Source organism: Cyrtonyx montezumae, unplaced genomic scaffold (genome assembly GCF_038088225.1).
Source record: "Cyrtonyx montezumae isolate F1298 unplaced genomic scaffold, pur_monq_1.0 scaffold_36, whole genome shotgun sequence".
NCBI classification, from domain to species: domain Eukaryota; kingdom Metazoa; phylum Chordata; class Aves; order Galliformes; family Odontophoridae; genus Cyrtonyx; species Cyrtonyx montezumae.
The window spans coordinates 1,403,225-1,423,901 of record NW_027072041.1 but is presented as its reverse complement, the minus strand read 5'-3'; the positions used below and the strand labels follow the sequence as shown (position 1 = coordinate 1,423,901).

General features: G+C 35.4%; 1 protein-coding gene across 1 annotated transcript in view; it reads left to right on the top strand.

Annotated features, from left to right (window-relative positions):
* Positions 1 to 20,677, top strand: part of CNTLN (centlein) — a 194,148-nt gene that overhangs the window by 73,075 nt on the left and 100,396 nt on the right. The window contains exons 8-9 of the mRNA XM_065745640.1: positions 516 to 701; positions 15,083 to 15,256. Coding sequence (XP_065601712.1) covers positions 516 to 701; positions 15,083 to 15,256 — 360 coding nt within the window. The remainder of the gene's footprint in view (positions 1 to 515; positions 702 to 15,082; positions 15,257 to 20,677) is intronic.

The window sequence follows — 20,677 nt, the reverse complement described above, 5'->3', positions numbered from 1 at the left end:
ATATATTGCTGTCCAACAGATACTGCAAATGTTTGTTTTTTAAATATCAAAATATTCTACACAAGACAAAGATGTTATTTGTATTCCTGATTCTTTAATGTTATTCCCAGGAAAGATGCTTCAGTTTTTTGCCAACTTCCATTAAGTGATATTTTTTCTCCCTATATTGTACGTAACATAAAGAAAAAAGAAAATCTTGATTTTTAGGTACCTAATTGTGTTAGTAAATGCCATAAAAAATCACTTGAAATGGATAATATTCTGTTGTAATTTGTCTGTATCTGGAAAAGCTTGTTTGAAACTCAAGAGTTTGTTACAGTCACTGTTTTCCATTGTTTAGAACATACCATGTTGCAGGTGGACATGAAGTGTAAAATGATTGTCTGAAGAGAAGGTGACCTTTGCACTCAAGTTCTTAAATTATAAACCCTTTCCTCCTGTTCTCATGCATTTACATTTCTGCCTTTTCTGATGTTACCTTTAATCTCCTTATTTTTTTTTCTCCCTTCTTACAGCTTTATAATGAATTGACTTTGTGTTTTGAAACTTTTAAAACAAAGGAAATTCAGCTGCAGCAAAGGTATACCTCTCTTCAGGATCAGTTACTTGAGAAAGATCAGAAGATTTGTCAGTTACAGGAAGAACTTCAGCGGGCTCATGATACTTTAAATATGCTACATCAGAATTCTCATCATTTACAGGTGAGAACACTTCTGGAATAACACAAGTTATTTCTTGTTTCAAATTAAGCGTCTGGATGAAGTAGTGTTATAGGAAATTGCAGAGGGGTTTTTTGTTTGTTTTTTAAGGAAATAATATGCAATTGTGCCACTGCAGTAATGTGATTTTCAGATGTTGCTAGTACGGGGAATTTTGCAAAATTTGTATCTGCCCTAGGAGAAAAACCTGAGTAATAGTGTCTACATTCAACCTAACTCTTATTTTTATCCTCCAACAAAACTATAAAAGACACCCAAAATAAAATAAAAATATTTTATTCCTGGAAAAAAAAGTGAATTTTTTGAATTTTCTCAGTGAAAATCAAATGTACCGGTCTTCATTTGTTCTGTTGTTCCTCACCATGCAGATAAACTTTAGGTTATAGATATAAAGTAAGTATTATGTTAGAAAGATAGATTTGTTTAAAAATCTCTTTAAGTTTTATTGTACCATTTGGAACTATTATAACAGATCTCTCACTAATATGCTTCTAACTTTGTAGATTTGCTAGATCTTACACTTAACATTTTCCAAAGGCCATTTTATTTTATTTTATTTTATTTTATTTTATTTTATTTTATTTTATTTTATTAATTAATTTTAAGTTTCAAAAGAAACAGTGCTACTAGCAACACTGGGGAAGTGATTATCTTTCTGTGGGCAGCACTCCTGACACCACACCTTGAGTAACCTGTTTGGTTTTGTCCCTTCATTACTAGAAGGATGTTGAGTTGCAGAAATGTGGACAGATAAGAGCACTGAAGCTGGTGAAGAAAATAGAAAACTAGAGTTATGGGAAAAGCTGATTGAATTAGGGTTGGTCAGTGTGGAGGAGGATGAGATGAGAGCTCCTCTTGTGGCAAGGAGGGTGCTGGTCTCTTTATTCAGGTGACTAGTAATACATTGTGAGAAAATGGCCTCAGTTTGCACCAGGAGAGGTTTAGATTGGACAATGGGAAGAATTTCTTCATGGAAAAAGTGAGTTTGAATTTTGGAATCAGTGGCCCATGGAAATGGTAGTTACCATCCGTGGAAGTTATTGAATAGTCACACGATGGTGACACTTATGGAACTGGTTTAGTGATGGATTTGGCAGTGTTAGCTTGATAGTTGGAAACTAGGGAAGGCTTATCATTTGTTTAATGCAAAACTTGACTTAGCTTGGATAGCTAATGTAGATCTGTAACCAAGAACTGTATTCATGAGCAAAAAGAAGCTTAGATTATAAAAAAGCATACCTTCTAATTCTTAAAAGTTTATGTTAGTAACATTCTGCTGTAAAGCAGAAGAATATATTTCCCAGGATTTGTTCTTAATGGTCATCCTAGAGTTATTGTTCTGATTTTATCCAAAGTATTAATTGTTTAAGATTCCTTATCTTAAGATTCTTAACCTCTTTCATATGATTTTTAAACTTCCTTTTTAATTATTTGATAATTTTGTTTTACAAATGATAAAAAAGATTAAATAGAAGTCTTTATTGTGGTCTCATTTTTGCTACATCCTTAACCTTTTCTGTTTGTTTGTTTTTTTTTAACGCTCTGGTAGATGTTTTCTTGAAACTATATACATATAACTGAAGTCTCAAGATGTTCATGCTGTAACACAGTTTTGGATCAAGGCTTTTGAATGCTTAAACCATATTTCTGAATAAATCATTCTGCTTTCATCATCTACTGATCTAAAGAAGTTTTCTCAGTTCGTCGGTTGTCTAGCTTAGATACTGCCTGAGAGTTAATTACAGTCATATTGTGTCCCAAGTGGATCTGGTGTAAATCTTTGGCATTAGCTTTTGTCTGTATTGTCTTGAATAGTTTAGTATTATTAGCAAATGTTATTGCTATCAAGGATCTTGTTTACCTCTTTAAAGAACTTCAGGAAATCTCTGAGTAATAAGGAATATTCTACAGGCTAATAGTGGCGTACATTAATCAGCTCTACTTTATATTTCATTTCCTTTAGGTGTTTTAAATGAGTCAAATCTAGTGTGAGTTAATTGTTACTCTAATTGATTTAGCCTATGCCTTCTTGTAGTGGCATCTGAACTAGAAGTATGTTAACTAGTATGGACCATGTAAATTAGAATTCAGATATGGAGCATTTCTGACTGACAAAGTGGTGAATATGGATGCAATTGGTTTTTGCTTCTCTGCCCCTTCCTGGTTCTGTGGTATGATTACACTTGGATCATATTTCAGCATTTAGACTCTGGTGCTCTTCTTGATCACCATATACTTGAAACAGTGTACTTTTTATTACTGTTTAGAGAACCTGCACCAAAAGTTCACTGCTGTTAGTGAACGTAGGCTGTCAATCCGTCTGCAGCATTTATGTGGATCTGCCACAAGCTCAGTCAGGTAATTACCAGTGGTAACAAAAGGGGACATACATAGAATTGTTTGAACTGGAAGGGTCTAATATAGGTCGTCAAGTCCAGTTCACCCTGCCATGGACGGGATTGCCACCCACAAGACCAGACTGCTGTGTTCAACCTGGACTAGATCACCTCCAGGGATAAGGTATCTGCAGCTACTCTGGGCGGCCTATTCCAATGCTTCATCACCTGTGTAGTGAAATATTTCTTCCTTATATCTAATCTAAACTTTCCCTTTTAGTTTAAAACTGTTTCTGTTTGTCCTATCACTATCAGAGAGTGCAGAAAGTAACTTTTTTCTTACAAGCTCCCATTAAAAACTGAAGGACTGAAGAGAGGTTTTCACGTGGCCTTTTCTGCAGGCTGAACAAACCCAACTTCTTCAGCCTTTCCTTGTAGAACAGGTGCTCCCTCCCTTTCATTGTTTTTTTTTGCCTTTCTTTGTACCTGCTATGATGAGAAGTATGTGTACTTATATAGTAAGCTAAATGTAATGTACAAACCTTCATTTTTTCAGTAGGTCAATCTTAATTTAGCCTAGGGTGGAATAAATGATGAATGTTACAAAAGCAACATCACGATAGGGGAATGATGCATAATTGCTAACGGTGTTTGCTAAAAAATGTAAGTTTTACATGCTTACTGTTTTGTCTTAATTAAAATTCTTTCATTCCTCTGTAACAAATATTCCAAATTGTGTTCTGACTGAATACCTGAAAAATGTCATAGTACTCCTTGTTGACTGCATTTTTATGACAAATATTGTAGTAGTAATAAAATTACTAACTTTATCACTTTGCTTAAATGTTGGAAAAATAATGACTATTGTGTAGTTAACACAGCTGGAGTTTCTGCAAGGGGAAAAAAATATATTATCTATTGTTAATTCTAGAACCTGTTAGATTTAGCAGACCTCGTAACTGCTTTCTCTTCAATGGAACAGGGCAAGTTTGGAATAGAGGCTTCTTTAACAGGAAACCAAAATAATGTATGCATCTACCAACTTTTCTTGTTACTGTGTTTTGAAAACAATTCTTCTTAAATGAAGTTGGAAAGTTGGATTAAATTGCAATTACATTTCTGTCATAAAATGCTGATTTTTTTGAGCATTTTGAGATTAGTGGCTTGATAGTTTTTTGGAACAGGTTAACTGTCTTTGTCAGCAGCACAAGTATACCTTCAACAGATTTTCACTAACCAAGAAGATTAAGAAAGCTCATTTTTTTTCCTGTATTTGTACAGTTTTCTTACTGTTGAAACTGTAATTTAGTCAAGAAAAATAGATTTTATATTATCAGACTTACTATCAAGACTGTGTCAGTTCCCATTTATTAAGGGATACTTTTAATACACCTTTTTTAAACGTTGCAATCATGTTCAAGTCACTGTGGCACTACTGTTAGTCATAGCAAACTTCTGATTGATTCTGTTTTGACCGTTGTGGTGATGAAAAATTTGATTCTACTTTAAAATAAATTTCTACTTATATGTCAGTGTGTGTGCGTTAAGAAGCTTTCACGTACCTTTTCTTTATTCAGTTAGGCATTTTTGAATGTGGAAGACTTTAGTTTGATCTACACCAATTCTACACAGTAAAAAAGAAAAGCACAAACAAATTTAAGCAGTTTTGTAAACACAAATCTGTGGAGCTCTATTAATAGCGTATCTTGTAATTGCTGCTTTTGCACTGTTTCATTAGTAGCATTCATTTTTTGCTCCTAGATGTGTACCGTGCATCTAGCTGAATTATTTGTTTATGTGACTGTCACCAGAGTGAACGGTAAATATTTAAGTACATGTACTGAACTGAAGCAGTCTGTTCTGTCTTGAACTCCTACTTTTTGTGTTTCTGCAGACATCAGTGACAACAACTGCAGATTCTATTTAATCAGAGTAAAAAAAAACCTATAACTGTATCATCTCACAATCAGGTGCATTCTACCTACTCTGTAATTCTCTTGAACTTTTATAGTAGCATCTTGATTTTCCATTACAAAGTTTTTAAAAGCAGTCAGAAAATGAATATCAGTAGAACAATGACAGTAAAAAATGGACAGAAGTATAACTTATGCTTATTAGAAAGGCAATCTGATTTGTAACTAAGATAATAATCTGATTTCAGAAATATTTGTATAAGATATACATTTTGAGACAAACTGTGTCCAGTGTTTCCATGCAAAAATCCTGGATGTCTTGTTTTCTGAGTGCAGCTTACTGGTTTTCTATCAGTATTTCACTAATTTCAGCTTATTAAGCATAAATCACACATACTGATATTGATTGAAATACAAATGGTAAAAAGAAGAAAAAAGAATTTCTTTCATTTCAGTTGTTCCCTGTTTTGCCAAGCATACTTAGCATTGCAATATTAATATTTTGAGGGTTAATTTTCTGTATCTTCCTACTGATGCAGTATATCAAGAGCGTAATACTCTTTTTTAGTATGTTGCTATAAATATTGTTTTAAAAACCTGAAGATTTTATTTACCAAAGCAAGTTTGTAGCAAAATGCTTTTAATGTTACACTTGCTTAGGTTTACTTTATCTGTTTAATTTATTTGCATAAAAACTTTGTCTTTCACCTCCTGTAAGTCAAGGCTTTCCATAAAATGTCTTCTAGTTTTAGAACTACTCATTTTATTGTATAAGTACTGAAACTGTTCACAAAGATCTTAAAATGCAGTTTTTAAATCAGTTTTTAAATAACGAAGTATTTCCAGTAGATAAGAGATGTGATTCTTGTCCTGTGCTCAGCCCTAATGAGGCTGCACTTGGAGTGCTGTGTCATGTCTTGGTCCCCAAAGTAGGAGAGTACTGGACATACCAGAAACATTCCAGGGCTACCAAGTTGAATATGGAAGGATGGAACTGGAGTACCTCTCCTCTGAGTAGAGGTTTTGGGAGCTGAGGCTGTTCAGCATGGAGGAGAAGAGGAGGCTCAAAGAGCATCTCATCAGTGTATAAATTCCAGAAGAGGGAGTGCAAAGAAAACGGAGTCAGACTCCTTCCAGTGGTGTCCAGTGCCAATACAAGAATCAGTGGGCACAAACTGCAGCATAAGATTTTCTGACTTGGGCATCAGGAAGCACTGCTTAACTGTGTGTGCAATAAAACTCTGGCTTTGTTGCCCAGAGAGGCTGCAGATTCTTCTTCCTAGGAGATTTTCCTGGACATGGTTCCAGCCAGCTTGCTGACAGTGGCTCTGCTGCAGCAAGTGTCGGACCAGATGACCAAGATTTTCGAATAATTGTATTATTTTAAGTCACAAGCTGTCAGTTCCTTGGAGATTAGCCTTATAATATGTGAAGATTTATAATAACAGATGAAGATTGCTACTTGCCAAGTTAAATTTGCTCCATATTTATTTTTTCAGTATTGGTACTACATAAATAAGTATCAAATAAACAACAAAGAAGTTGTAGCAGTTTTGTTAGTTTACAAACATTTTTTTCATATCAATGTCTTATGAAACCATACTCAAAATGTCTTGTATATGCTTATATATGTGTATTTTAAACAAAGTAGAGGGCAGAAAATACATATCTCTGCTGAAATTGTATTATTCTTTTCAGAGAAAGGTTTTGTATTTGAACTGCATAATTCTGTGATAGTATGCAGGCATACAAAGGTTTCTGTCCTCAGAAAAGCTATGTGGAGTTATAATTGTCTAATAAAGTCTGTGAAGTCATTGCTGCTTCTGGGATCACAGTATACTAGCATTGATAACCATAAACTGCAATTTCAGTTACAGTTGGGTGTGTTTTACTATGACAATTTGGGACTCCACCTGCGATGTTGTAGGTCTGCCAGGATGCAGGCATGTATCATCTATAAAACAAGAAATAGGCTTTGTTCAGCTTTTGAAATAATTTGATTTTATTTTTTTAAGGAAAGAGATACAGCATGCTTTAGGAAGGTTCTTTGTGCCTTTTGAAAACTAATTACACCCTACTCAAGAGTGTTAAAAGGACAGGAAGGGAAATCTGAATCCAGTTTTGAAGAAAGGTTTAATTTTCATTTAGTTTACTTTGACATTCCATTTATCTCTTCTCCATGTACAGAAACCTGAAAGGACCAAGATGCTGAAAATGTGAGGTTTATAATGGAAAGAGCAACTCAACTTTAACTACTCTATAGTGACACTATTCATGCCGCAATAATAAAACTTAAGAACGTTTAGTGATTTTTTTTCCTACAATTATTCAAAATTACATTACCCTTACTGAAAACTGAATGGCTTTTAGTGGATTAATTAAACTGTAGCTGGTTTGCCATCTGGGTGCTGCTTGTTTAGCTGCTTTCTCACAGAAAGATTTTTCACTAAATAAAGAATTTTTTTTTTTGGTAGAAGACAGCTGCCAGACAGTAATTTCTAAAATAGAAATGATATATGTGCTATTAATTGCTATCAGGTTAAATTTTTGGTTATGTGGAAGAAACTACTTGGGTATTTCTTTCCAATTTCCAATTTCTTTTCATTCATCTCCACCCTCCCCCCATTTCATGTTACAGTATGCACAGGCTCTGAAAATATAAAATCCGTTTATAAATGTATGAGAAAATAATTATATTTTACAGCAAGATCACCCATGACATTATGTTGGAGTCCGGGGTATAGGCTAGATGCAGAAAAGAAAAAAAAAAAAGGGAAAGGGGGAATTAACTAAATCTGATTTTTATGGCTCAAGTGGTTTCATTAAATTAGAGTGCTGTGTGCTACTGTTCATTAATGAACTTGTGCCATATGCTTTAACTGTTCTGGTCAATAGCTGATAAAGAAAGGCTTGTGTTTAAAAAAAAATGGATAAAAATATCTTTGTGATGGGCTTTTATCAAAGGACTTACTTTGAATTCAGTAACTACTACTGAGGCAATATGGCTCGCAATTTGCGACCCAAAGGTAGTCATACATTATTGGAATACAGCCTACTGCGCTTCACATTACACAGATGTGAAGGCCTGATTATAGCTGCTTCATAATTAACAGTGATCCGATTTGTTTTGTGGCATAAATGGTGCATGTGTAGAACATTAGCCATGGCACTCTCATTCAAATTCAACTCAAGGGCTCAGCGGCAGGCGGGTCACGAGCTTCAGGGAGTAGAAGCACAAGCTCCTCCATATGTTCTTGCTGCATCTTACTATGGCTATGAGTGCAAGATAAGTTCCCCAAAGAACCTAATCGTGTTCTGTAATTACAGCGCGGCTTTCTGCTGGCTAGAAATGAGGGAGAAGCTAAAACACTCCCTCATCAGATAATTTGTAAATTACTTTACATGGCGGATGCCTAACTCAGTTGGTTTTCAACTGCTGAAATTATAAATAATTGTAACAGATGTGGCAATATGGCTGGCCTCCAATAAATGAGGCCCTTGATAATTTGGCCGACCCTTTGACAGGCCAATTTAATAAAATGTGAACAAAATCTTCTTGCTAATAATTTATCATCCCTTTTCCCAATAGAATAAATTTAATTACCCTAGCAGTTAACAAGGTCACACCCAGATGCCAAACTCGGCTACAGTTTTGATAATGCAATCAGGAATTGAGAGGTGATGACAGCGTTGTTGTTTTTTTCATTACCTGGCTTCACATAAACACAGGTGGCGTAGCTTTCTTGTCAGTTTTTAATAATTACAGGCTATTATGGAATGCATAGTTAGCAGATTGAAAACCACACTTTAGTGAATTTGTTTGAGTATGATTGAGGTTCTAATGTACAGAGATGATAATGCATAACAAGCACAGTCCCTAGTTTACGCCATTAGTGCACAGGTTTGATTTTTTACTTGTGATAGTGGTGTAATACTTCATCAGGCAATAAAGTTGCTTTTTCCAAGAACAGTCTGCCCATCAGATGTATGTTTGTGTTCTTTGCTTTCTAGTACTGAGTCTATAACTCATAAAAATGTGCTCTCTTTAAAACTTGCCTAGTATGCCAGTACGTATTTATAACTATCTCAAAATGTGTGAAGAAATGCTGTCCATACTTCGGTGTTGTTAGTCAAGAGAAGCCCTCTAGTTACTAATGAACAGCCTTTTTTGAAACAAAATGGTAAAGAAGATGCTCTAAAAGTTCAAAATAATAATAAAAAGTCATTATACTTAATATAAACTTTTAAGCCACATCAATAAATTATTGCTTCTGGGAGCATAAAGGTCTAAAATAATTTTACAAGCAATTACAGGGGTTTCTGCAATAGTATATTTTATTTTTCATGCCTATTAACTGTAATGCATTAGAGCAAACAGTACTGATGGTTTCAGCTGTCTGGTTCTTTGCTTGCTGTTGCTCTGACCAGTTTTAAGAAAAAACTGCTCAGTTTAACTGTCTACTTGCAACTAAGAAGTTGCTGTGCCAGTTAATGAGCGGAGAACTAAGCAGTTGTTTTAATAAAAAGATTTTCATAAAATCCTGCTTTGATGAATTCAGAAGTCCATGGTTATTCTTCTAAGCATTTCTCCAGACCACACCTTTTTCCTTTCCTCTTTCCCCTTTTTCCTTTCCTCTTTCCCCTTTTTCCTTTCCTTTCCTTTCCTTTCCTTTCCTTTCCTTTCCTTTCCTTTCCTTTCCTTTCCTTTCCTTTCCTTTCCTTTCCTTTCCTTTCCTTTCCTTTCCTTTCCTTTCCTTTCCCTTTCCCTTTCCCTTTCCCTTTCCCTTTCCCTTTCCCTTTCCCTTTCCCTTTCCCTTTCCCTTTCCCTTTCCCTTTCCCTTTCCCTTTCCCTTTCCCTTTCCCTTTCCCTTTCCCTTTCCCTTTCCCTTTCCCTTTCCCTTTCCCTTTCCCTTTCCCTTCCTTTCCTTTCTTCCCCTTTCCATTCCATTTGAGTGTTTTCTCAAATATTTTGAGAATTAATTAGATTACTGGAACTCTAGTGCTACTAATAAATAAATTCAATTCAGACCTGTCTTGAGGACTCTTTCCTATGTAGTGGTTTCACAGACTTCAGAAAGTAATTTTATTCTCTTTACCCTCTTCCCTTTCCTCCCTATTACACAATCTGCTCCAAAAGTAACACCTCCTACTTTATTATATTGGCTTAAGATGCCAGAGGAACATGGTGGTGTTATGGTAGTAGAGGCTGAACCTTCTGTTCTACTCACAAAGAAGCAAAATTGCTTCTGACAGGTTCTTGGCGATACCAGGCAAAATATTTGCAGGTAGGCCAACAATCCTATAAAGAAAGAAGAGATTAAGTCATCCAGCTGGTGAAATGGAACCTATGGCTGTGCAGTACTTCTCAGGAAGTAACCTTGGTCTGAGAGATGCTGTCCTTTCAGTGGCTGTCCCTTATATGAGTGCACAGTGGCATCAGTCTGTGTCCAACCCTTCTCATCACTTTGGGAGTACAGATGCAGTCAATTTTCCTGTGCTTCCTAGGCCAGCCACAGCCCTTCACTAGGTGTTCAATCTGCAGTTCAAGGTGTCACCTAACAGTTCCCTGACACCTTCCCACCAATATTGCATTACATTTTATTGCTGTGTAACAGATGGCAGCAGAGGGGTACTCTGATAAAACAGCGTCTGACATGGAAGTGTGTATGAAGCAAAGGTGTGGAATTGAATTCCTTCATGTGGAAAATATTGCACCCACTGACATTTACCAACTCTTGCTGGGCATTTCTGGAGACGAAGCAGTGGATGTAAGCACAGTGAGGCATTGGGTAGTGCAGTTCAGCACTGAGAACTGTAACAGAAGTCACCTCCACTGCTGGAGATCTAAGTGTGGCATGCAGGCTCTTGTTCATCACATGCAAAAATGCATAGCTAATGGTGATGTCTGTGTTGAAAAATAGTGTTTTGTAGCTGTAAATTTACTTCATCAAACAGTGTTTTTGTGTTCTTTGTATGTGTTGTAGTTTCCATGTAAATAAGAAAAATTAATTACTTTCAGAGTGACCTACATATATGATCAGTCTTATTATATAAATTGAAGATGTTGGAGGCTGCCAAACATAATGTTATGAGAATGGAGGTGTGGTGGAAACCCTTTTACTGTTTTTAGCTCCTTTTAGGAATTCACAGACACCTGAAATCAAGTGCCAGGTAGCCTGAGTTGCTCTGCAAAAGTTCATTGGTGGTACCCACTCTAGAAGTATATGTAATAAGAAAAGATAGGCAGGTACTGCAGTGACAACTGAATTTCCCAAGTGTATAAAGAAGGACCTGCCAAAGGATGCTGAGCTGAGCATCAGCTGCCTAGCTTGCTTACTTAGTAACAGCATAAGAGGAAACCTGGGAAGTGATTATGATTTCTCACATAAAGTGCTTCTGAGTTTTCCCTGCAACTTGAGTATATGTGGCAAATGGCACCCGATTCCTGGAGTGTGATAAAATAAAACAAACAAACAAATGAATGAATAAATAAATAAATAAATAAATAAAGGGTGTATGGGTGGTAAACAAGTAGTTGCCCTACATATAAAACGCTGTTTCCAGATTTGAATATTCTGGCAAATATATGCACTTCCTCTAGTATGAGCAACATATGCAAACAGAGAAGCATTCACAAGTAACACTTGGAAATGAAGAGCAAGCAAGTACAATATCACATTTCAAATTGCAGTTCTTTCCTCTTTCATAAATCTTGGAACTCTGTGCTGTACAGAGTCAGGATAGTCATGAGATTGTCATAATAGCAAAATCTTTTCACTAAAGAATTTGGTTCTGTTGATTTTCCTAATTTCTCTTAAGAAGTGATACTCCAGAACACAAATCTTTAGTAATGTAAAGTTAAATGGGAATGAATCTGAAACAAAAGATTAGAGGAAGAAATCTCATCCATTTCTTTTCTCATTTACGAAAATTGAATTTAAAAATTCCCTTAATATTAAAGCAAACAAGGTCTTGTAGGCTAGAGTACTTATCAGAAGGTGAAGAAAATGTTAAATTTAACATAAAATAATATCCAGCTTTCTTGAACTGTAGTCCAGTGAGAAAAAAAAAAAACAACCTCAGTTTTACAAATAGTTCACCTTAGTTTTCAGTCTGCATTCTTAGGATTCCTGAAACTAAAGAAACTTCATTTACATACTAAAAAATTAAGCAGGCTTTGATGGTATCACAGTCCCACTGTGATATAGCACTATCTTTGTTGGCAGCAATATTCTACCGAATATTCTGAGGGTAAAAACACGGGCATTTTGGAGGTATTAGTCAAAATCTAAGAATTTTTTTTATTGTTTTTATTTTCCTAAGAATGATATATGTGCATGCGCACTAAGACTGTTGTAGGAGTTTTACTAGAAACTGCACTTGCATGGTTTTTCAACTGTAAATAAGTATCACTTCTTGTTAATTTCAAGAAATGTCATTTGGGAGAAGAATGAGTGGGAAAAAATACATCAAACTAAACAAAAAATAAACAAATTAAAGGACAAGTAGAGGAATGGGGTTAGAGTCAGCTGCAAGACTTCATTGACATGTAGGAGCATGGAGTTGATGTATTATGTGACCCCTGAATAACATTTCACAAAACTGTGCATTTCATTTTTGATAGAGGAAATTAAATGTAGTGAAACAGTATGAAGTTAATCATTAGCTAAATTATTTTAATTCTCATAGCTCAAAAGTCAGCAATATTTAATAGTTCTAGGCTTTTAAAAAATGTAGTTCTTGGCAACATGAATGAAAATGGCTGTATGAGATTGAAGCTGATTTTTCTTTAGTTATTAGTGCAAATGTTCAGCTTGTGTTACACATAGAATTATCTGTTTTAACTTGTGGCTTATAAATAAGAGAATTGGACGAGATGCCTTTTTCTTTATAAATAGGAAAGAACAAAATTCAATTAAAAATATCAGGCATATAACAGAAATATTAATCAGTTTCCCTTCTGACACTCTTCATTCTTTGGGACGTTTCTTTTCCTCCAGCCTTATATATAGTACTGAAGTTTTGGTTACATGAGCAAAACCTCAGTTCTCTTTTAAGTGTTCTTGTCAGTGCATGACTTCTCTACTTATTTTCCCAGTTTACTTCTTTTTTTTTTCATATAATTTTCTTTTAGATATAGACATGGCATTTTGCAGATAATACAGTTGGAAATGATGCGTTTGCAAATACATATGGCCTAAATAATGCAAAATATGTAAAAGAAATTGTTTACAGAACAGTCAGCAAAGCACTATCAACTTTCCTGTGCTTGTTTGCTATGTAAGGAATTATGATTTTGTTAAAATAAATTCTTTCTAATTCTAATTGGAGGTTTTTTTGTAGAAACTGAGTTTGTAGTAATAACTATGAAAAGCTTGATGTCCTGCATAGCAGAAAGTCATACAGCTATGCCTTTTTCTCTGTCTCTATCAAATATTAGGCATACTAGGGTGTTTAGTTGGTAACAGTCTGATTTTTTTCAGTCCTCCCATTTCTCCTTTGATTGACCTCAATTTGGAAATTGTTTGATTTCCTTTGCCTTTTTTTTTACACTGCCTTTTCTGATTTTTGTCAGCATACCTTACTTTTATTATGTATGACATTCCAGTACTTGAGAGACTAGGCACAGCTGAGAATTGTACCTAAAATATTTTATTCTCTAGTGAAATGAATATTTGTCTTTATAAAATGTTCAAACAATTGGAAGTAAGTCTAGTTGACAGAATCTGACTAATCAGAGAAGCATGTGTAATATAAAACTATAAGGTCTTGAGAAGATTGTCTTCTGGATCTAGCTTTGTTGATCAGAGACTACTGTTTCATAGCTGGTGTCTTTGCAGTTATAGCACCATTGGCAGTAAGCTTCTCCTAGTCAATGCAATATAATGTCAAGCGTGTCAGCTCAAGGAACTTGCTCTGATTTTTTTAAACTGATCTGTCCTTCTATTCCTGCAAACAAGTAAGGAGCGATTTTGCATCATCCTTCCTTTCAGCAGAGGTGTTGGGGTGCTAGCCTCCAGCTGCCTGATTGTGTTGATCATCTGGGAATACTATTATCTTTGTCTGGTACATCTGTGTTAGCAAGGTGAATGTCTCTCCCCAGCCTTAAAGCACTGTGAAGGAGGTTCGAGTTAATGCATGTCCCTTTGTGATTGCTTTAGACTACAACAGACAAATTACTGTTTGTGCTAAGCTACTAGTGTTCTGCCTTGTGGTTGTGATGGTGTGGGTAAAATCACTGGTACTAATGAAAACTCAGCTGACAAGGAATAATTTATCAATGTAAGTTGATCACTCTTGATCATTTATACTCACACGACTCCACTGTTGGACATCAAAGGTGTGCTTTAAAGTTAACCTGAAATCAGTGAAATTACCAGTTAATCTTAGCAGTTTTTATAAAAGGATGGAGGTGAGTGTGTGAAAATATTGCACTGTGCTAAGGAACTAATATGAACTGATCATTAGCTGGGAAAGGGCCTGGAATATAATGGCTTTGTGAAATCATGTATCTGCCTTGAATAACACTGAGATCTAGGATTACCATTTTAAGTCTTGAGTTTGACTACAACACTAGTGCTGTCTTAGTACATGGGCATTATGGCTGTAGATTTACTTAAAAATGTGCATTTCCAAAGCACTTTCTGACTAACAATATCCTCACAGAACTAAGATTTTTTTTCCCCATTGAATAGTCCATTGATACCTCTTAAGTGGACATTTCATCAGAAACAAGTCTAGGAGTTAAAGCATTGTCAGGAAATTGTAACTGCATTTTCAGGTACAACACCATAATGGAACAAGTTCCTGCAGAAGAAGTGTTTTTTATAAATCAACCATTTTTAAGACCAAATTTGGATTTGGAAAACATGGTTTTGTTGTTTTGAACTCTTTCATTAACACTGAAGGATCTGTTTTGTTTGGGTTTTTTTTTGTTTGTTTGTTTGTTTTGAATTTAGAATGCATCTTCAAAGGCAGAATTATTTACAGGTCTCACATATTTCCTTGTAGTATTGGTAATGTTACATTTCTCTGGGCAGTTTTATCTATGTGGTATACTGTGCTTCTGATTTCATTGTTACTAATATAACATAATTATTCTACCATCTTCTAGGAATTTCAGCAGCCTTCTTTAGGAGAGCTGGAGTGTCTTATCACCATGCAAAAATCTGAAATTGAGCTTTTAAAGGAAAAATTAAAAAAAGCAAGTCTTAACCTGGTAGAGCACAATCTGTACACTACACATATTCTGAAAACCAGCAATGTAAGGACTGGAAGAAAGCATGAGGTAGGGTAGTTTTTTGTCTAGTGTATTTGTATCTAAATAACACTGGTAATGCCAAATATTTTTGCTCAAGTGTCCAGATAATCGTAATTGTAAGATCTGTTGATACTGCTTATAATTCTGGAAGCTTGTTTGAATGGTTTTTGTGTTATCTGCCAAAGACTTGTTAAAGTAGCTGTTGGGAGTAGAAAGTTTTACCTTATTAAATACTGAATAAGGGATTCTTAATTAAATGAAATATTTGGAGGCTCAATTCTTTGTAGGTTTGTTAAAATGAATATTTATCTAGTATTTTGTTGTTTATCCGAATGACCACTTTTTCCTAAAAGGGAAATGAGAGAAATATAAACTGTTATGCTCTTATAAGTGTAACAGTCTTCCTTTCCAAATTCATTTTTATAACATGACATAGCATTTTTTATCTATTAATGCTTGACTGCCCCTTTGGTGATAACCTATCATTAATTTAGGTACTAGGTAACAGTAACATCTTCAAACAGTAGCTAATTAAATTGATCAGTAAATAATTGTGACTTAATTTGATTTATGCAATGAGCCTATGTTGTTATGTTTGTGTGTGTGTGCTCAGTTCCTTTCCAAAGTAAATTTTTGATTGTGACTGTGTATAATACGGAAAACTTGAAATAGGTTTCCAGAGCATGGAAGCAAATCGGAGCATCTTCTGTGTGGTGTAACTAGTCTGCAGGAGTGAACCATCAAGTTCTGCTGTCTTGGAAAACTCAAGTCGTTCTCATTATTTCATATTTTTTGCTTATACAACTATATGGTTTGTTCTGTCTTACCAGCCTCCACTCTATGTTATTTTGTCAAAAGCATACACTTTAGAGCATTTGTTTTATAGCCCAACAAGAAACAATGGTTATCATAGGTTTTGACATAGTTGCCTTACCTCATGAGGATATTTTAAAGAAATCTTCTTGTTGCTGGGAATAGAATCTCTGTAGAATCATAGAATGACATGGTTTGATAGGGACCTCAAAGACCAGGGCCCCATCCAACCTGGTCTTGAATGCCTCCAGAGATGGGGCACCCACAGCTTCTCTAGGCAAACTGTTCCATTGTCTCACCACCCTCTGTGTAAAGAATTTCCTCCTAACTTCTAAACCTGATCTCCCTTCTTTAAGTTTGCAACCATTTATCCTTGTCTTTTCATTATCAGACTTTTACAGTCATTCTTCCTCCTGTTTGTAAACTCCTTTTTAGTACTGATAGATAGTGTGATCTCCTAGGAGCTCAGAGTATGTTGGATTTATTACCGTTCAGTACTATGCTTGACTTTCCTTCTACACTCCCCAGTGCTGGCAAGGGGCTGCAAGAGCCCCTGTGAGGCAAGGCTGGGGCTGCCCGATGCCGAACATGACCTCTTCCAGCCTCCCCCAACAGCCAATCCACAGAGCACGGCTGGACCCTGCAGCCAAGGCTTGTCTAAATGGGACTCTGCCTGGGCAGGGAGAATTGAAAACAAAGGGTGAGAAATAGTTCAGTGAACACCAACCTTATTGAAAGAGAGGGAGGAGGTGCTTCGGGCACCAGAGCAGAATTCCTCTGTATCCCATTGAAATGGCTACTGTGGAGCAGATATGCACAATGCATCCCATGATGGATCTCACACTGGAGCAGTTTTTCATCTCTGTCGCTGTGTCCCATCAAGACCCCATGCAGGAGGTAGGTAAATATCTGAGCAAGACTGAGGAGCTGCTAGGACTGACCACAGTCCTGCATGCCTTCCTCTCCGTGCTGCTCATCCAAAGGTAGAGAGAAACAGGGAGAGCTCCAGCTCTCAGTGAAGCAGAGCCCAGGAAGCAATGGAGGAGAAGTGTATATGTATATATACCACAAACTGGTATATTCCTGACAAAGCAATCAATTACAGTCTTAAGTGAGGCTAAATAACAACATTAAAATCCAGTTGTATTTTCCCGGTTTTATATGTAGATCCAGATGCGCTCTTTTCAATACAATTTGAATTTTTATATGTACAACTTTTCATTTGTTTACACAATCCCTGTTTAAAATATAGGGAAATAAATTGACAAACTAAAAAGCCTTTGATTTAGGCATGATAAGTTTTAGAAACATTATGGCTTCAGGATCACAGAATATACCTTGAAAATACAAGCGTGTATTGCTATGTTTGCTGATGTTCCACTGCTATGGAATCTTTCCATTACAGATAATTGGAAAAATCTTAAAAAGAAGGCCCTTGGGGTAAAACAGAAACCTGTTGCTATTGTGATAGAGATGTGGAGCCATGCAACCATATTCCTCAACTTCTTTGGTTCTGCAAAATGCATGGATACATATGCATGGGCACATGATATGTGTCATTGGGAACTACAGAAATCCAAATCCCATGCCTGCAGTGGTACAGCGTGATAAAAACCACTTTGCAACACAGATGATACAGTGGCTACAGAGCTTTGCTGAACATGAATGTTGGGGTTTTTTTTATGCTGCTAAGTGCATACATGGTGGCAACTAACCCATACTGTCCAGTTTCTGTGAAAACTGCTATAGTGACTTACTGTTTTCTATAAAGGTCAGTTGCTTGATCTTTCTAGAGCTAAAATTATAAGTTTGTGAGCTCTGTTATCTGCAACCATATTAATCTGTCATCCATATTCTTACTGGCTGATTCACTAACACCGCCCTTGTCAGTTTGCTTTTTCTGGTCTAAAATGTGTATGATGCATGGGAGTTTTTAATTATTTTGTACTGATACATGTTCTATAGCACTCTTCTTAGAATTTATGTAATTTCAAGATTCAGTAGATCTCTCAAAACGCAGGAATTAACTCATGTTCCTGTTGAAACATCGTGAACCAAGAATTTGCCGTACTTTTTCTTCTAAAAAAACACTGCATCTTGTGTTCTGTCAGCCTGTGGCTCACCTTCAACACTGTTTCTCATTTTTTCAATTGATGAAATGCATTAAAATTTCTGCCCAGTGCCTTCAGTGTTGTATCTTGGCAGCAGACATTGATCTGATCTGTATGTTTCAGAAAAGTTATCCGAAACATTCCTTGCTGAACTTTCCTGGTATTTTTTATTGTTGTGGCTTTTTGTTAGTTTTGTTTTGTTATTTATTTATTTATTTGGCTTGTCTTATTACTTGAACATGTAATTTGTTAAATTCAAAATCATGCTTTTCCCTGTGCTTTCCCCACCGTGATGGTACAGGTTGGTAACAGGAAATTGTTTAAAAAGAGACACTTTGCATTTGATGGAAAGTTTTCTGTTGGTGCCTTTGACTGTCTTGAATTACTGTTCTTTGCTCATAAAACAGGACATTTTGATACTCCTGGACATTTAGAAAATATTTAACACTAAAATCTGGGTATATTTCTAATATAGATGTCTAAATTTACTATAGTGTTTCAAGATGGAATTAAATATTACATGCCTAGTCTTGATGGTAGCAGCAAAGTTTTCAATTGTGATAAGAGAATTACAGATGCCATCTTCCAAATTGAGTTTTGCAGCAGCCTCAGGCAATCAGATTTCAGTGTACTTTACTACACAGTTTTTTCTGTCTTCGTAGGGAAATTAAATTGCCTTCTTCTGAGCAAAGATTGCCTTTGGACTGGCTATGTGCAGCTGCAAAGCCAAGACACATCTCCTTCTCTCCAATCATCCTTTGATGATGACTGGTCCACATCTTTTCCTTTGTTGTCTTCATCTTTGACAATGGATGCAACACTTTGACCATTTATTCCTGATTTTAGAAAAATCATGTATTTTTCAAGTCACCTTTATACAAATGTAAAGTTTATCTAGGATTTAATTTACCATTTCTTCAAAAATGATGCACTTTATTTTTTAGGAAGTTATTATGAATATGCAGTGACTTGGAGTTGGGTAGTTTTATTAAGGCATTGGCTTTATTCAGAAAATTTGGGACTTCAAAGGTCAGTTGAATTTTTGTATGTTGACGTTGAAATGTTGTGCTTCAGACACCTCAAAGGGATTGATCTTACTCGGTGCAATGTTGAAAGCATTGCTGACTAATACCAGCAGTTATTAGTGGAAGGGAACTTTTGAATATTTCTACCAGCATATTAGGAAAAAAAGTAGTAGTCTTGCTGTTTCAAGGAGACCTACTTTTAGTCAGTACAGTGTTATACTGACAATATAAAACCATGAATTTGGAAATACTGTTGTAAATGTTCATCAAAAATTCTTTCTGGTTTCTCTTGCTATATAAAATAACTGAGAAGAATAAGTGAAGTATAACCTTTTGATATTCAGTTTGTACACTATACAAAATTTCTTTCCAAACATTGTATTTATTTATTTATTTTCTGCTCATTCATGGTCATTTCAGAAGCAACAGAAACCAAAACTAAATGAAAAAAAACACTTTGGCAATATTTGAGTTATTAAAGATGTATGATTTTAATTTTTTGTTGGTTCGTGACATTTTTATTTTATCTTGTTTGAAAACCCATGCAATTCAAGACACAAATGTGATATACAATGTCTTGTAAATGCTTAATACTGATAAGTGATGGTCAAAGGAGAAAAGACGAAAGAACACCAGTTCCTAATTAATATTATCTTTAATGCATGAGAATAATAGAAGGGTTGACATCTGTAGTATTGACTTTAATCTTAATTGCTATTGCTCTAAATCAGTTATTTTACAGTGAAAATGGAAGCATGCAACATCAGTAATTACTATTAATGTTATTGTTTTACTTTATTTATGTTTATAATGGTATTTTATCTTAGAGCTGTTAGTTGTATATTAATCTTTCTCTGTCCTTAACCAGTTATTCTGAAAATCAGAAAGTCTTATTTTATGAGGTTTGTCTTTCTTTGCTGGTAGGACTTATGTCATAGAATGATCAAGAAAGCTGCCCAGTTTAAGCGTTACTTTCACATATTCTTTCTCCAGATTGCTATATGAAGCTGTACATAATATAAACACATATTCTTGTCTCTAGTTAGTCACATTATAGTTAATGACCATATGGTCATTATGGTGTAAGATCTACTGTCTGTTGTATTTATATTCCTCAAGCATATTGTTCCTTCAACTTCACAGTGTGTTAAACTATTTCAAAGGGAAAAAAATCCTTTCCCTCTTGTTTCTGGTTGTCCTATCAAGTGTAACCTTGGACCCTTATAGAGCAATTAGACCAGCCTCTATCCCCTCCTTTGTAATGAGATTTCTTGCATTTCTGAGTCTATAACCCTTTAGTCTTCCCTAATGGGACATCATTATTCTGAAAGAAACAATGTAAATGTAAATGAATATTCTCATTAACGAGTCACAGAGAAACCTTTAGTGGTAGCGCTGTGGTAATTCTGCTTGTTATTTCTCTGGTATTCCATGCAGATTTTTTTTTTATAATTCATTATTAGTATTCAAAATTACTTCTTCTTTAATTCTGCATGTCT